Source organism: Pteronotus mesoamericanus, unplaced genomic scaffold, assembly GCF_021234165.1.
Source record: "Pteronotus mesoamericanus isolate MK-2021 breed Mesoamerican mustached bat unplaced genomic scaffold, CSHL_Meso_final contig_20, whole genome shotgun sequence".
Lineage (NCBI taxonomy): Eukaryota > Metazoa > Chordata > Mammalia > Chiroptera > Mormoopidae > Pteronotus > Pteronotus mesoamericanus.
In genome coordinates, this window is record NW_026555085.1 from 77,945,274 (window position 1) to 77,964,621 (window position 19,348).

A 19,348-nucleotide genomic window follows, 5' to 3' on the forward strand; every position below is an offset into this window, starting at 1 on the left:
TGGGATAGCCAGCATAATTTGGCACATTAATAATAAGTTCATAAAGGAAAGAAACCCACAGTAAACAGGAAAGATGCCACCACTAAACTTCAGATGATCTTTTCATGTACTTGTCAGCTGAGGGCTCAGCGAGAAGTTAACCAAAAGCATTCAGCAGCTTCCCCACTCTCACCCAATCCCCAGCACGGGCATATACTATGTAACTGATCAAGGCTGAAGGCCCCTATGTGCAGTTGGTGGCATCTACTGAGGCTGCAGTGGACATTCGTTTGTTTTTCAGAAGAATACCTGTTGTTTCCATCATACTTGAATGATTTAAGCTTATGATTATAATTAAGGAAAAAATATGTCTTCGCCTTTCCATACTTCACATATAGAATGTGGTTGTTGTGGGAAGGAAGAGACAAAAGAAAAATGATTGAATTTTTATGTGATGGTGTATAATTAGTACCTGTGTTCACCAAACACAATTTGGTCCATAAATACTATAAAGTGGCATGGTTAGATTTCTAATTTTTCACAAATAGGGATAGACTTAAATGTTTGCATAATTCTGCACTGGGAGGGGGTAGAATCGCAGAATAGTCTCTCCAGAATGTATATGTTTCTCCACTCTTTTTAAACTTTTTCTACTTTATCAATTGGATTTACTTCAAATATATAAGGTCACATTGGTAAGAGGGAAGAGTCTGGGAAAATTATGGCTAAGAGAGTGCCATATTACTGATCTTGAGGTGGGCAAGTATAGTGGACAAAAGAAAGAACTACAGGGGCAACAGGCAAATTATATTCAATAACTTTCTACAATTGAAGGAAGACAACGCCTTTCCATATACAAATGTGTAGATGTACCTAAAATGTGTATAAATACAATACAGAGTTACGAAGGCCATCATTGTGGCAGTCTTCCCATTGCTGTGATTGTCACTTCACATTTCCACATCGACAACTTTTAATGGAGAGAGAATGCTGACTTTTATTCCCGTGCTTGTGATTTACTTGAGAGCTGTTTCAGCTAATTTTTTTGCATATAAAAAAGTCCTTTAAAATATAACTCTCAAAATGGAAAAGAGAAAAAATAATGGTGGGTCAAGTTTATATTAAATAAACATTGCAACCTTTAAAATATAATAAATGTACACTTAAAAATAACTTTGTATTAGTGAAAAAAGAGCTGTCCCTAAACCGGGCTTTTCTGCTGAGCTAACGTTTTAATGCTGATTTTTATCAATGCTGGAAAAAATGAAAACAAAATCTCATACAAAAAACTTCTACCAATGCATTAAAAAAATGTATGCGATAAATTAAATATAAATTCTACCTGAGGGTTCTGGTGGGAAATCATTCTAGCTTTGCTGTCATGATTTATGGATGCTCCTAGAATTCTTTTCATGAAATTATATCCTTTTATTAGATGGTTGATAATTTATTCTTTTTCTATGTATATAGGGCAGCAATAATTTAGTAAGACAGACTTAATTAGACCATCATAATCCATCGATCTTCACAACAATAGATTACAATGTAGATATTCTGCCCCTGCCCGCTCAGGAACACTGAGATATATCAAGCACTGTGTGTAGAAACTGGAACTTACATGGGCAGATCTGAAAACTGAGTTACTTGCAAATATGTCACATAAAGTTTATTTCAAGTCCAAATTATCATCATTTAATCTTATAGATAAAGCAAAAGGAAAGAAAAAACAATCTGAAAAGTACAAGGAATTAGTTCTTGACCATACTTTGAAATAATAATATGCAATTCAGTATCATTAAAATCAATTAAAAAATGCTTCAAAGCACAGGTTAATATAAAATTAGGATAGAAAATATTATTGAAATTAGAATAAATAATGCCATTTTACTTTTATAAGACTGTTTCTGGATTAAAAAAATAATACACAGTCATAAGTTTGATCAATTTAGGACATGATTTAAAAATTTTACAATTCACTTTATGATTATTAATCTGGTCATATGTATACCTTAAAATACATTTAAAAATTAAAAAAATATGAAAACCATTATATAAGCCTAACTGCATTTTTTTTGGTTTGTAGTAAAGAAATATAAGTTAAATAAACCATACTAAAGGATACCATCGATATGAATTATAATATAGAGAGTGAATGACTAAGGAGCACAAAACTTATGTAATGTGGTTTAAAATTATCAATTAAGGAATCATTTTAAAAATATGCTAAGTGAAATAAGCCAGGGGGCGAAAGACAAATACCATATGATCTCACCTACAAGTGGAACCTAACCAACAAAACAAATGTGCAAAGAAAATATAACCAGCAACATTGAAAGAAAAAAGAAACCAAAAGAATCAGGAGGGAAGGTGGGAGGTGAGGCAGGGAAAGGGAAGGGAAGGGTCAAGTCAAGGAACATGTGTGAAGGACCCATGGACAAAGCTGAAGTGGGGAAGGATTGAGGGAGGGAGGTGGGGGAGGGGGCAGGGGAAAGCTGTGGCGGGAAGGTGGAGACAAATATATTTGAACAATTAAAAAAAAATATGTGAGGCAAGAAAACATTTAGTGAGTGCATTCTTACTACTAAAAACATGAGTTACAAAATATCTAGTATAATACAAACTTTTTAATATGTATCCCACCTTGTGAAATGAGATAAAGGTTTTTTTCAGACTTCTGAATCTATGCTTAAACGGCCCATTCTGCACCTATAAAACTACTATACTAGCCATTCTGTCCTGCATAAACATGTGTTGAGGTGTGTTGTGTGTGCGGGGGAAGTGATATGAATGTTTGCATGTTTCTGTATTATAGCAGGGTTTGTTGTTTAAAGTATTGTAAATACTGAAGTTAGGTCCAAATTCAAACCTGATAGCTAAGGTAATCATGTTTGATTACTTCAAAAACGAAAAAGGTATATTTATCCTTATGTCTGGGGTTTATTTTTTGAGGTGTTAAGAATATGAGAATAACCTCATGCATAATTTTTGGACAACATTAATTGTTTCCTTCAAAGTCTGAGCTAAATGAAGTTAAAGGGCTCTTATTTCCCTTTATTAGAACAAAAACAACAGGATGAATCAGGGTCATTTAGGTTTTCAGAGTGATAAGGAAAATATCTAGAAACTATGGTATGTTGACACATTGTATGGCAATCTCATACTTGGTAAGCATCAAAACTCTAAGCTCAATGTTCAGAAATTGAGAGGAATTGGAACCACTTGGGTATAAATTGACTATGTAGCACCTTCTTCCCCCTACATAATTTTACTCATAAAAATTTTTTTGAAAATGAAATGTTTTACATTAAAAGACTATAGGCTTGTTATTATCAGAATATTATCTTTCGTACACTTTTTTCTAAAGGATACATTTTTGTTTTATAAGAAACTGTATTCATATTCTCGTTGACATATTATAGTGCTATAGCAGGTGTGTGTACATATTATAATATTAATATAAATATTTGTTCCTATTATTTAATAATTCAAAAGTAACACAAAGAAATTGGGCAAAATATAGTTCAATTACTTCGGTGGTAATAACGTAGATAAAAGATGCTAACTTGTCCATATCTGATTAGGGTATTTAATATTTAGACTTAAAGGCATGAACTTTGGCTTTCTTTTATATTCAGATTTTCATAATGCCATATAAAAATGGAGAGGATAGATAAATAGGGCTGTTTATAAATTTTCAGGAAAATGAAAGCTCCTGCTGTTGGCTTGTAAAATGCAAAAGACTAAATTATTAAGTGCATTTCATCAATAGGTAATCGATATATTGCCATGAATAATGAAAACTATTTTTGAACATTTGATAAAAGAAATTTTATTTACACTGTTAGTGCAGTTGCCAGTTCTCTAACACTGTATGAAAACAGAAAACAGTGGAGGTGCATTTCATCTAGTATTTGGTGCCACTCTGAAGAATATTAAGCTTTTTTGTTAAAGGCAACCTCTTTCCAAATCAGTCTCATTAAAAGTATGTAGCAGATTTCAGAATCCAATTCAAATTTGAATACACTAGGAAAAAACTGTAAGCATTAACACAGTTTGTGTTATATAATCCCCCTTTTTAAAAAGAGCAAAAATAGGAGCATACCATCTTCATCAGTTTGAATAATTGTCTCTTCACTCTCCTTCCTCCCTTCTGGATTGGTCAGGATCATCTTGAGGCTGACATTTGTATAAGGTGGCAGATGGTTTACAACATGCTGCGGGGCCTTGGGGTCCATGTCCAAACAATCTGCCTTGCTCTCGTTGTGACCACGGAAGTAATGGTAGCAGATAGTGACATTAAAAGTATGGCAACGAGTAATGTTGTAACCCAAGGATTCCCAGTCCACAGCAATGCGTCTTGCCTGTATCTCAGCAATCTTTAACGTCTTTGGCGTTCGCATGGGCTCTGAAGAATAAGTCAAAGACATAGATAGTTGTTAACTTTACAATACATAATCTTGAAAAATAAAACACTGATCATGACATATGTGTAAACCAGGAAAATTCGGAACTCATCTTTCATTCTTATTTTCTTTACTTACTCATATTTTATTCTTAAAGATTTTGGTCAAGGGCTATAATTTAACAATAGGAAAATAAATGAAGTGTAAAATGTCAACAATCCATTGTACTTAGGAGTATGGTGAAAAATAAAAATCTGAAAATGTAGCCAACATGCCTTTATATTTGCTGCTGTTGTTACTGCCCAATTCCCCATCTTTTCTTTTGTCATTATTGAGCAAGTGAATTAGCTAATATATCATAATGGATAAAAGTCAACATGTTCTGCTCTATGATTTGTCATGTCACCAAGCTATGCTGTACCCTAATTAGTCTAATTGTAACATAAACTACCACTTACAAAAAATGACACAGATATTAATTAACATTTATTACTTCAGTAATGATATTCTTCACCAAAGCAGAAAATATTTGAAAAACAATGGCAAGAATACATGTGGATATTCACATTGTCATCCGCTCTTGATCTCTTTCTATCGTTTTCTAGGAAACACTCAGGTCTGACAATCGATTCATTGTCACCCAAACCAAACTGGAAGGAGAATATTCATTCAGTTGGAAAATGTTGGCAGAACTAAACACTACAAAGACGGGAGTCCATCCATCATTGCTTCCCAAGTGTATTCTTTCCTCATGCAAGACTAACTTTAATCGCCTAACTTAATCAAAATAATTACTCTATGAAAATCATGGCCATGGCAAAGTCTACACACTAAAAAAACCAGTACACAGCATACTTTATTACATTGATTTGACAAGGAGATTAAAGCCAAGGCCAAGATCAAGGCCTTGTTAGGGTCCCCCTTATCTCACCACGGGTATTCGCTTTTCTTGCTAACTGGAAATCAGTAGGGGAAAAAGAAAATGTAAGTAATTTTTTAAAAAGCCCAATTTGATGTTTTCATAAATTTTTATTTTTGAGATAAAATTTCAGTTATATAAAAATAATCAGCCTGGTACACAGATGGCAAGTCCCAGTTGAAATTCTAGTTCAATGTATTTCATCTGTGATCCGCAATACACTGTGGTGGCCATTTAATTAAAAACCTCAAATTACAAAAACATATATATTTATACATGCAAATGAACCTTTGGTAGAATTTAAATACTTAGGTTTTAAATGTTATTTTCCAGTTTTCTGATTGTTCATAGTATTATGTCTTCCTGTTTTATCACTTTGGTTGCTTGTGCTTTACCTCAAACATTATAGGTAGGCTGGAATAAAGATGTGGCTCTTTAATCATTTAAAAAAAATTTCTTTATATATCTAGCTCTGTGATTTATCTTACCAGGCACAAGAGATCTTTTCATTTCAGCATAGTTAGACTTAAAGCGGTCTCCAGCCCCATTGCCTACCAACTGACCAGGCAACACTAAGATCCCCAGGTAGCCTGGGATTTTGCTGCCTGCTGGGTAACAAGCAGATACAATTTAGTGGCCTTGCTTAGGTTAGGCCATACTTTGTTTTACAAGTATGTATAATAAGAAAGTGAGATTGCCCCAGAAAATATGTGGAGTGCATGAATGAAGATCTCCCATACTGCAATAAATAAATATTTACTCCTCGATTTTCTTAGAACTAGTATTAATGTACTTGTTTTCATACACTCCTCATTTTGATTCTGACATTTTCCCCCTTTGTGAATTTTCATTTTTCCGAGAAATCATTCTCTCTTGTCCACATTTTCATTTATTCCCACAATTCCATTTGTACTTACTCTGCATTCTAATATATCTCTAAAAGTATCTACCTGGTTTTCACACTGTGAAGACAGAGCAGCTCTACACCCTTAATTCTTACATTTTTAAAGAGTTTTCAAAAGATATATTTATTACATATTATGTAAAAATGCATAGGGCTTACTTGGTGCAAAAATTTTGATCTTGTGTATTTAAATGTTGCTTACTTTGGCAATCATAAATTATATTAAAACCTTTCATTTAAAAATCAGGAGAAGATGGCTTTATAAATCCTATACAAATATGTATAAACCACTACCATAATTTCAGTAACCAATACTTTATTAACTGACATAGAAAAACAAAGACTTGTGGAAAGAAATTGTTTTCTGTTAGGCAAAGAATCATTCTACAAAGTCAATATGGTATTTAAAAATCTGTATTTTTCTCAATGCCTTGAATAAATGCTGAAAACTGCCATTATTACTAAAATAGTGCCTTAAAGATATAATTTCACTCTCACCTCAAGATAATATTTAGAAACATATACACAAAATAAGCACATACAGAAAATATACACATATATACTCATTAATACATATATTATAGGCACTCTGCTATGCAATTCCTCTGAATTCTATTAGATCTCAAATGAGCTGACAACTACCTGAACTGAAATTTTTATATTAGAATCTTTATAAGTAGAAGAGACTTGAGACTGTTGTACTATTATGAAATTCATTTAAAAAATTCTATCAAAGAATTCAATAATAAATTACCTAAATTTCTCACTCTGACCCATTATTTCTTGTGCTTCACCAATAATTGCATTGTATTTGTGAGATAATAGATAAATTAAAAAATATAAATTTTTCAATTGAAATAGTTACTTAAATTTTCATAGAACACCTGGAAGCAGGATATTGCCTGTAACCCGCTATATTCTATAAAAGATGGGCATAAGTGCTGTTTTAAGGATTAAATAATTTAAAGAAATGACCTAGCATGGTGACTGTTACACAGAAGCACAACAGTAAATAGTATTTATAACCAACAACATTAATAAACAAAAGGAAGGTAAAGAAATTGATATCAAAGCAGTATCTGTCAAGTGTTTTGAAACATACTAAATATTCTCTCATTTTCCCAGTTATTGACTTTCCATATTCAAATTTTCATTAGGTATTCTATATATGTAATTTTGTAAAAACAGTTCTCTCTCATTCTTTGCTTCCTTGGTAAAAGAAAAATTGGGGAAGAAATAAGCAATTAAAAAAAGTTTTGAGGCAAAGTTTCAGCAAAAACATATAGTCAGAAAGTAAGTTTCATTTAGCAAAGGATCATATTAAAATATTTTGAAGCCTTGACCTGTGTGGCTCCATTGGTTGGAGTCACTGCCAGTAGGGCTAAAAGGTTGTGGGTTCAATTCCCAGTCGAGGAGTGTGTGAGAGGGCAACTGACTCATATTTCTCTCTCACATTGTTGTTTCTCTCTCTCTTCTCTTTTATCTTTTCTCTCTCTCTCAAAGAAATGAAAATGTCCTCAGGTGAGGATAAAAATAAAATTTAATTAAAAAAGTAAAGTATTTCAAACAAATGATCTATTAAGAAACAAAAATACATTACTTATTATATAAATTATATAATCTCAGACACTGTGCAGAATACTAATGTGAATAAAACAATGACAGACCTCAAGGATCTTAACATTTAGTAAAAATGATGTCATGAAAAAATATATAAGTAATTAAAACAGTATGATATAAGTGGTATATAAATGGAAAAATATACTGTAACAATTCAAGAGGAAGAAATAACCTTCACCTGTCAAAGGGAGGAGACATTTGCAGTGTGTCTCAATGGATAAAGGCAAGATCTATAGACATAGTTTGGATAAGTATTACACAAGCAGGTGAAACAGAATGAGTAAATATGCAGAACACACTTGGGAAAAATTATAATCCTATTTGGTTGCTGGACTAATTATTTAGTAGATTATGTAGAGAACAATTATTGGGAAAACTTTGGATATCATGGTAAGGAATTTAACTCCATGTAATAGGCCATGGAAAATCACTTAGCAGATAATTAACATAATCAAACAACTGCTTTAGAAAAATTAATTTACAGGTCCCATCAAGAGTACAGAGACTGGAGATACAGAAATCCAAAGACTGTAATATGTTAGGGCAAAATAAGGGGCTAAGAGGGAATGTGATGTCAATGGAGACTGGAGGTAGCTTCATACTAGAAATTGGTAAGTTAAGATGATAACAATAAATTCATTAAGCCAAACTTCCTAGACCATTCTACTTTTTGAAATCTGTGTGTTCCATAAGTATTTACACTAATCCAACTTTTTTCCCCTAACTCATCAGTCAGGGGGTTCAAATCTATGACATAAGAACTAAGTAAGGACAACAGCATAGGAATTAGGTTTTTAAGGCCACATATGATATACTTGGAGAAGGGGGAAAGGGAGAGCAGAACATTAAAAAACTGGTACTATAAGCAAAATCTCACACTTTCTCATTCTACTCTTTAAATGATTAATCATAACTCTTCTTGTTAAGTGTCTGTCCTGTGTACAGATGTGCACCAAAACTGGTATAACGTTCCCATTCATTCACTCCTAATAAATCTTAGGGAAAAACCTATTTTAAAAAAAACAACAACAAATAAACATGCAATGAAAAATGTCAGTATTAGCTGATTTTATTTTCCTTGCCAAATATTGGTCAGCCAGGCTCACTATTCCCATTCCATTTTCCTTTGATTTTTCACCTATATCCTAGTTATTATAGTGAAAAAGGCTACATGAAGGGCAGGTGAAATAAAAGGAAATGGCGGAAAATTTACATATCAAATCTACGACCAGTATTATATAAGTAGCATTAAATTAAAAAGTAACATATCATTGCCTTTAAGTTCTAAATAGATCAAGCCATGGGGGTTATGTCTGTAATAATTTATGTGTTCAATATTTAGCTCAACTTAATAGGATAAAGAACTAAATAAATCTCTGACTTACAAAAAATGAAGGCAACATGAACAGGCAGAAACCTGTTGACTTTGTATCACCTCTCAACAGCAAGATGATTTATAAGTGGTTCTAGACAATAGATAAAAGGGAATTCAATTTTTTGGTATTCACTAAACAACATGTGACATGATAGGTCAACATCCATATCCTTTTGTAATGATAATCTCTAGTTATTCCGAAAGAATTGTGAAAACAAAAGCTTAAGCAGCTACAAGAGAATCAAGGGCAGGGATCATATTTCCCTAGAATCAGTTCTTAATGATAAAACTTATTATCCAGCTGTCAGTCATAGGAAAACAGAAGATATCCCAAACCCCATGCCAAGAAAAAAAAAAAGAAAGATCTTGTCAAAGATGTACACAAACTGAGAACACTAAATCATGGCAGGAGCCGCGTGTTCCTGGCTGCTTTTTCATCAAAAATCCTACAAGCTGACTGCAAAGCACAATTTCCATTCCATTTATCAAAACAATACAATGAAAGTGAATTTCCTGACTGCCAGAGAAAATATGTGGTACTGTAAAACAAAAAATAATTGAGATAAAATTTTTAAACACTGGCAAACTTTATAGAAGTAAAAAGGAAGAAAATATTGGCATCCCTTGGGGGATGAAAAAAACTTAAGGTCTTTGGAAGATATTCTTTTACTTTTCCCTGTTGGTGCTTTGCATTTTTATTACTTGGTTCATGGTAAGAATTGAGAATAACCAAGGTTTTGCACTGCACATCTTTTCAATCTTATAATATCATTAGTCTTGCCAAAAAGATTTCATCTCTGCTCCCATGGGTCAGATTGAGTTAATGATAAGTTGGTGAGATGACTTGATTAGTACTCTAACATGAGGGAGCCTCAGGTCTAGGAATAATCACAAGCCAACTGTCAGCTCCTCTGGCTTTCTGACTATGTTGTTGAAATGACATGCTTGGGCTCAGGGGATATAAAGTGACAGAGGGTGCAAGGCTCACTCAGCTCTCCTGCAACTACAGTGATATTAAGCCAGTACCATGAGAACAGTGCTAAGCACATAAAAAAAAAATTAAAGTAAAACACGTCATCTTCACTGCTCTCAAGAGTCTTACTGAAGTTCATCAAATAATTCTAATAAACTTAACATTTGTGAACTCTGTGCTGTAATGTCAAGAAAATGAATTGATTTCTTTTAAAAACAATAATACTAAAGTGACAGGGAAAAAGATGATAATTCTTTTTGCAAAATTTAAATCTTACTGAATGTCTTATCATGAAATCTAATTCTCAGTATAGCAGGCAGCTGAAAATTTGGGGACCCTTTAATAGTTTTTTACTTAAATTTTTATATAATAATGTTAGACTTGTAAGAAACATATAATTACAATCAATGAGCCCACTTTGAATTCTCTTTGATATTGCATATCCCATGTGTTTTTTAGCAGATTATTTTCTCCTCTACATATTTTATTCCTCTACATATCTTTGAAACTAATGCTCTTTATTGAACACAGTGAGTAATTTACATGATTAAGTCAAGATGATTTTTTAATTTTTCTTTCCTTAATCTTAAAACAGAGCATCGACACCTCACTTATGTTTTATAATTTAAATAAAAAATAAAAAGCAAAATATTCTCTATAGATAACCACCTACATTTGGCTAAAACATAAAATTGAAAGAAGAAAATGCATTTTTAAATTACGAAAATAAAGAAGAGAATAATTTACTTTTCTGGTATAAATAAGTTTTGTTTTTTATATAAAAAAATAGCAAAGCACTAATCAGATGCCAAAAAAATAGAGTGATTTGTACATAATGCTAATAAAAACTAATGTGAGAAGTAGCACTCCCATATATGTATTTAAAAAGGTGACTTTAGAGGAGTTGTATATAGCCATAAAAAATCTGTAGAGGGGATTTTTAATACTTTATTTATCCCTACAAAGAAGATAAATGACCTACTTTGGTTCTAACAAAAGAGGCAAATATTTTGTATGCCAAGCATATCCATTGACCCATTGTATGTTCCTGGAAAATTTCATTTTCTGAACAATAAAGCAAATAATTTTAAAATGTTTTAAGCTCAAGAGCTAATGAAGTAGAACCAAAGGACCCAATTCTGTGTGGTAGTTACAGTGTAATTCTTTATCTCCCCCTCTATTCACAGTTTGTCATGTGACTATAATTCCTCACACCAAAAAAGTGGGGTTTATTTCCCCATGCTATACTTTTGGGCTTATCTTGTGACTTGCTTTGGTCAAATGAATGAGGCAAAAGTAATGGCATGCTACTTCTCTGGGAGTAATGTATCTCAATGTCCTGTGCATTACTGCTTGTTCTTACTTTACTACATTACTGCATTACTCCACCATTAGTTCTAGAAAGAGATACATGTGGGACAGAGCTGAGTTGTCCCGGTTTTAACAGCAAGGGTCAGTGTAGATCAGTCAACAGAGTCTATTAGCAGATTTGTGAGTCACCCAGGATCAGAGGGTCCTACACGGCCATTCCAGGGGGTATGCTAGAATACATGCTTGCTTCATGCCACTGAGAGCTTTTGTGTCTAGTTGTTGCTCAGCATTTTGATATAAATCTATTCTTAATCTCTTCATTTATAAATTACATTAATATTTGTGTGAAGATTATGTCAGTGATCTCTCCATAGAACAATACTTTATAACTTTTATTTCTCTATTAACAGGTTGCGCTGAGCCGCTACCTACTTATTTAGTATTATTTAAGTGTTTGATGTAACAGATGCTGGGATAATATAGTATATGCTTTATAAATGATTAAACAATTTTGGTTTTATTTATTTCCTATATGCTCTCTGAGGGCAGGTTTAGTTTTTCAGTGTTCTCCCAAGATACTAATACATTAAATGTTGAACTAATAACTCTATGAGTGATAAGACATGTGAGTAATTTATTCAAATCTATAAAAAATTAAAACAGCACTTTTTCAGTACTCTACTCCATCACTGAAAAACAGTTATTAAAATAGTTTAATTGTTTATATTAATATGACTCTGTAGGTATATAGAAGATTGAATCTGTAATATAGTCTAAATTTCTTCTAAATTGTTTTGCTTCTGAGGTGATAGGTCTGACAGAAAAGATACACTTACATATACAGGAGTGAGCAACTGTGCGTTTATAGTTGTTCATATTGAAAAAGACATGCAGGTCATGATTATTATAATAGCTTTATTAAGTCCAAAGCATGTCATAATGCAACTGTACAATGAATTTTGCCCACTGTTGTATATTATCCAAATCCTCTAACACTGTTTAGTACCTTTTCCTCAACTGTATAAGTGCCTTGTGAAAATCTTACAGCTGACCTTGAAGAAATCAGTCAATTCAACCTAGGACAATTATTATATAGTGTATTTAGTTACTGAAATGTTAAGTGGGCCCATTTTAAGTGAGGTTACCTTGTATCATAAAGACCCACCCTCCCCCCAACACAAAATTACCGTAACTACATTTTGGTGCCACCCTATGTATGCATGGCTCATTTTGCTCTTTGCAAAGATTATGATTTTAATACTTCAACTTAGGTCCTTCCATTCCTACTGGAAACTTAAGTAGAACAATTTGTTAAGAAAAAAAGAAAACTCTCTAAGTAATAAAAGAAAAAGAACTATAGCATTCAAACTTCCAAAGTGATACTGGCTATTGACATACTGTGACACATATTTGATTCTATAAAACACAAGTGTCTGGGAACACGCTTGCTTCAGGGCCATGGAAAGATAAGGACTGCCAGGTTGGTGATTATTTGTCCATTTCCTTTCCTGAAGCCACCATTTATTCTATGCTTTCATGCATGATTAACAGCTTGCAGATCCTTCACATGTAATCAATAGTTGTGAAGTTTTATATTAGGTTTAGAGATTAGACAGCCTTGATTATAAATTTCATCGATTTGTACAGCTTAGCTGCAGAAATCCCTGTACATTTTTCAGAGATTAAATTAAAAGGAGATATATGGTCTACACACACTAGAAATGCCAGTGTGATTATAAGGTGCTGCTTTTTTATACTCATTCCTCTAGGTGAATAAAACCTATCTAGCACACTAAAACATGAATCAGCATGTCAACAGGCATCAAGCTGAGAAAGTAAACACAGTGAAAATGTGACAAAAAGAATTACAAAACCTCAAGGAAATCTGTCTAAGACTATAATTAATACAGGAGACTTGAAAGGATTAATTACTTCAGCTTATTTGTAAATTAGGAAATTGACAGAGATAAGATTAATGAACTCTTTAACTTCTACCTGGAAAATTTGAGCCTATATTAAACTGAAGATTCATGATCTATTTTAAGATAAAGGAATGGGGACTATTTTTTAATTACTAAAAAATATGATCATTTTAAAGTTAGTGAGTAACCTAGTGACTATGAACTTCACAACTAAATCTTTCTATGAATGTTCTCACCTTAAAAAGTTTTAAAACATTGCTGCATATTTTATGCTCACTCTTTTTAGGTCTGAGGATGTCCAGAAAAAAATAAATAAATGTCTATACACTCAACTAACATAAGGGAGTTATTTTCCAAGCTTAAAATCTAATTTTCTTTTTTTCCTGTTCTATTTTGGCTCTACATATTATCTCATCTTTGTTCCTTTGAAAATATATTTCACTATTCTAACTGAGCATGTTCAAGCTTTGCCTAAGTCCTATATATGATAACACATAAGGCAGAAACAAATAAAACGTGATTCATCTTGACACACTCTTTGAAGGATTCATTTCTTTAGTTTAAAAAATGTATTCAATGATTAGGTGTAGAGGTTGCACTGCCTTGAGCCAGTCTAAAGAGTCAGATCATGTTCTAGGGCATTTTATATTGGCCTTCAAAGAAAATGAAATCCCTTATACTATATAAATAAAAAAATTACTTATCTACAATTGCATATTTTGTGCAAGATATTTGATCAAGATATTCCTCTTAAAATCTACCAATATTTTCAAGTGATCCACTGGAAAGCATAAAATATAACATAGAAATGATGACTTAGAAGATCGCTTTCCTTTGTTTTTGCAAGTAAATTCTAGTATGGCTACATTTTATAGTATTATGTAAAAGTTCACAATTTCTATATATTAACAGAAGAAGAGTAAATGAAGAAGAAAGTATGTAAAACTATAAAAGCACTAAAGAATTACTTTATGTTTACTCTGTGTGTAAGCTAATTTGGCAATCACATTCTTTCTGTATATACAAATCTGTATGACCAGTTCCAGTCCATCTCTTAAATTCTGGTTCTGAATTTCTCACTGCCTACAGAGGAGTTCCATCTGGATGCTTAGATACAATATGCTCCAAACAGATTTATCACCTTCCTTTCATGAGTGCCTCGTTGCCTCATTCTAACCTTCCGGCTTCTAGTGAAGGCTTCAGTTCCCAGACTAAAACTTCACAATATCCTTGGTTCCTCTGATCCTCACATAGTCCCCATCAGTTATCAAATCTATTTACTACATCATTTCATAAGATCTACAGCATTTCTCTGTCCCTCTCTTTAATCAGGAACTAATTTTCTCTCACCTGAATTGTTAGATATTTTTGCTACTAAAAGTACTTTCCAGTGCTTTCTTCTCCTAGACTTTCCAAAATGCAGTTCTAACTACATAACTTGTCCATTCAAAACATTGTTGGAGGTTTCCTAGGCTATCCAAATACAGTAAAAACCCATTGTTCCAGAACCCAAGTATCTCCTAATACACATTGCATACAAGCATCTCCTAATCCAACTTGATCCCATTAAACTTTCCCCAATGTCCTGCACTCTAGCTAATCTATTCATCAGACACCAAAGTTACTGTAGAACTGCCTCCCATATGTACTATTGTCCATTTCATTCCATTTACTTAGAATGCCTTCTCCTTGTAGATTTCCCAAATAAAGTACTTCACTGTCCAGTTAAAAATATGCTGTCTTCCCTCAAAGAAAGCTTGTCCAGGAAGCCTAACAAAAGGGTAAGTAATGTTTAATTTGCAGAGACTTTTACCTGTATCTCTATTAAGACATTTAATGCATAGTATCTTCCATTCATTTTGTGTGTTTATGTGTTCAGGTCTCCTACAATAATATGTAAACTCAAAATCAGAAACCGTGCTTTCTATAGAGATAAATAGTACATGTAAAATGGGACTTGAAGAAATGATGCTCAATAAATAAGTGTTAAAAATCAGCTAATAGGTTTGCAATATATACCTAATTTTTAAAATATAGAATGAGTTCCAAAATTAGTTCCTACTAGAACAATTAATTTCAACAAATATTTAGCAAGTAAATACCAATAAAATTTTTTAAAAAATGGCATGGCTCCTTCATGTGCACAACCTAAAATATGGTGAAGGTACAGACCCCCACACAGGGTCTGTATTGTATTTTAATGTGGTAAAAATAAAGTGCCACTGGACCAAATTTAAACACTCATGATAGGAACAGTAAGCTGTCTCACCATACTAGCTAAAATCAAGCTATTTCCCAAAGGATGACAAGGTGTTTGCATTGTGAAGGGAGCGAATAGGAAGGGTTTCCAGAGCTAACGGGGTTATAGGGAGTCCTTGCTGCCATTCTTGACAGGAAAGAACCACCACCTGCATTGACAATTTTCAGTATCATTTTATTCATTCATGCAGGAGGAGCACAGGGTACATGGGAAGGGTAGATCTTTTTTAACTATTAATCTCCAGCTTGATCTCTCCCTAAACTCCAGACTCATATATCTAAATTGACTATCAAATATCTCAACATGGTTGCCTAATGATAGCTCCAAAATGGAGCTGATGTTAATTGTATCGCCTATTCTTTTGTAGCCTTCCCTCTCTCAATAAAAATAACTCTAATATTCCAGGCTTAAAACCTTGGAGTCATCCAGAGACCTTCCTCCTTTCACACCTCACATCCATTTCATTTTCAATTCCATCCGCACTCCCCGCAACATATGTTTAAAATCTGACCACTTACCCCTACTTGCACCACTGCTATTTCTTTGAATTAGTGAAAATGTCTCCAAACTAAACTGGAATGAATGCCTGCTCCCTCTTCCCCTCCTCGTTCACACCGTAGTCAGAGGGGCCCTGAGAAACCCTCTAATGACCGTTCATCTGTGTCGGGGCAGGAGTGGAAGTCATCACAGTGGGTTACTATGTCCTGCACGTTCTATTACCCACGCCCCACATCATTCCCTGTCTGGCCTCATCTCCATTATTCTCAGCCTCAAGCCAATCACATGGGCCAGGCACATTCTTGTCTCGGGCAGCACCTTCACATTTGTTATTCTCTCTTCCTGGAATGTTCTTCCAGACATGCACTTGCCTCACTCGCTTTCCTTGACCACCATATTTAAATGTCAGTGTCTGTTTGTGGTTTCATTATTCTCCCTAGCAGTACTGCTACCTAATATTTATATTTTACTTATCTTTATTATTTTCTGTCTTCTCATAATAAAATGCTTGGTACATTAATTGTTGTTCGATAAACATTCCTGTTGATTAATGAACAAATGAATGGATATATGAATTAATGAACTTCTGTATCTTCTGTAGTCTGAAAGTGCCTGACACATAATAAATGAGCTGCAATATTCCTGAATGAAGGTTATTTTTAATAAGAGAAGAGCCACTGTTAAAATTCTATCTGAAATCAGTTCTAACATGAAATGTAAACTACTGACCATATCTACCCTCTAGAAATAGCCTTTAACATCTAACATGTTAATGCTTAAAAAGCAAATAAAGACTTCCATTTGAGCCAAAGTCAAATTACTTGTAGAAATTAGCAAAGAAAGGAGGGGAAAACGGTTATTGTAAAACATCGAAAAACTAATGTGGAAAATCTTTCACAGTAAGAAATATACACTTAATGTTAGAAATTTGAAGAATACTGTAAAAATTTTATCCATCGTGAACATCAGCCTAGATTAATCACATTCATTTTGAACTGTTCTTTACTGTTGGTTTGTTTGTTTTTTTAATTTTTGATCTCTCATATATTTTTCTTATTTTCTCAACTAGAGAGCAAGTTTCTTCAGGGCAAGAAACATATTTACTACTTCATTTCCTACTCAGTGTTAAGCCTAGAATAATAAAGCGATGAATATATTTAATTTAAGCAATTTTACCTTAAAGGAGTTGTTATGACATTTAATGTCTTTGAAATTTAAGGTCTATAATATAAAAACAAACCTCATCAAGACAGAGGGAAAAAAAAATCCTTGCAGCCAATGATTATTATTTTCAAAGCATAGGAAGAATAGACTTTTGGTATTTTAAATTATTTTGTTATCCCAGCTTAAAAATTACATGTTCTGTATAAACAATTGACTTTGTTTTAGGTTACACCACAGAACAGATGGCATCATTAAACACACATTAAACTTCTTTTCCATTCACATGGGATCTGAAGAATCAGTTTGGTAATTAGAGCCTGCGTCAGTCCTGTTTACCACGATTTACTGTCAATCACACCCTGATTCCTGAGGTCAAGTTCCTTTGGGCTCTGTTTTTCCTTATACTAGGCAAGTTGGTTATTATGGCCTAGAACAAGTTGCACAAGAATATTTCCTAGCCTCTGTGTGTTTCTATATGTGATATGCATCTTAAATTACTGAATGTAGCCCTAATAGGAGGGCAGAAACCTCCATTCATGAAAAGATTTATATATATATATACATACATACATATATATATATATGTATACATACATACATACATATATATATATATGTATGTATGTATATGAAAGAGGCTAGTGGGCTGTGGAATGGGACTACGGGACTTCTGGTTACTTAAGTGCACGTTACTAACATCCATATGCCTCATTACCAAATTCATGAAATGAGAGAAAAATTACATCTACCTCAAAGAATTACAGTGACAAGATACTATATAAAAGTGACTGAAAAAAATACCTGGTTTATTTGAAGACTAAAATGAGGCTATTAACTTAATCTAATTATAGTACATATTAGCGGTCTAGTAGTATTATCATTTATAGGAATTAAGTCCTGGAAAAGTATGGGAAGAGGGTTCCCCCCAACATGCACAAAAAGTCCATTACATGTGTGGCTATTTATCCATCTTTTATGTTTCATACAGGAAATAAAAGCATTCATTTATCATTTTCAAAATGTAAGGCTAAATAATGTTTTTTTTTTTTAAAAAAATGCATGTTTTCTAGACTACTCTGCCCATTTTCTGGTCTGTAAAGAACATGTTTTTAAGTTACTAGGGAAAATAACTTCAAACAAAAACAAGACTATAATAGAAATCTAACATATAGAAAACTTTACAAAAAGAATAGAATACACCTCTGAACGCAAACCTTTTCTGCTAAAAACTGAATCCCTTGAGTCTACCCACTCATTTTCACACATGAATGCAAACTCTTTTTTTGTACAAGTGAAGTTTCCAATGTCATTAAACACTAGTACTGAAATTTTTAAGGTCCTTGTTTTGAATGTAAAACTATAGGGAGAGTTGTTTGAAAGGTTTTGTTTTTTATTTATCTATCTTCTAATATGAATGGCTGTTCAAGAACATTTCCAGAAACTGAAGGTCATAATGAAACATTAACTATTTATAATATTTTAAAATATTCTAGTGCTTACTTGAATATTTTCTTTCTCTCTCTCTCTCTCTCTCTCGCTCTAAGTAAAAAAGAATTTGGTAAGTCAGATGACCTGAGCACTTAACCGAAGGTATTTTACTATGAATTCTACAAAATTCAGATTAAATACATATCTAAGTAGTTCATTTTTGGATTTTTAATAATGAATTGTATTATATACAGGACAATATACATAGGTATCTACTAATAAATGCTTATAAGAAAATCGAATTGAAAAATTCAAATGACTATATTTCAGAATTAAGGTTACTTATATTTTACTGCCACGCAGGACTTTTGTTTGTTTTTTAAAAATTTTATACCGTAAGTGGAGGACCTTCAGAAAATCATTAAAATGAAGGATGGTAGTTCCAATGCATTCCCATTCTTGATTTATATGCTTTGGGAATGAATTTTTGTAAGCATTCCCTAACATAAAACTCATTTTTCTGTGAGTTTCATGAAGGAATAAAGTATATCAGAAATACATATTTTAAAGACATTTGAGACATTTTCCCTAC

General features: G+C 32.9%; 1 protein-coding gene across 2 annotated transcripts in view; it reads right to left on the reverse strand.

The window, feature by feature from the left end:
- Positions 1–19,348, reverse strand: part of PTPRK (protein tyrosine phosphatase receptor type K) — a 487,710-nt gene that overhangs the window by 103,694 nt on the left and 364,668 nt on the right. For both annotated transcript variants that reach the window (XM_054569944.1, XM_054569942.1), the window contains exon 8: positions 4,082–4,384. In XM_054569944.1, the coding sequence (XP_054425919.1) occupies positions 4,082–4,384 (303 nt within the window). The remainder of the gene's footprint in view (positions 1–4,081; positions 4,385–19,348) is intronic.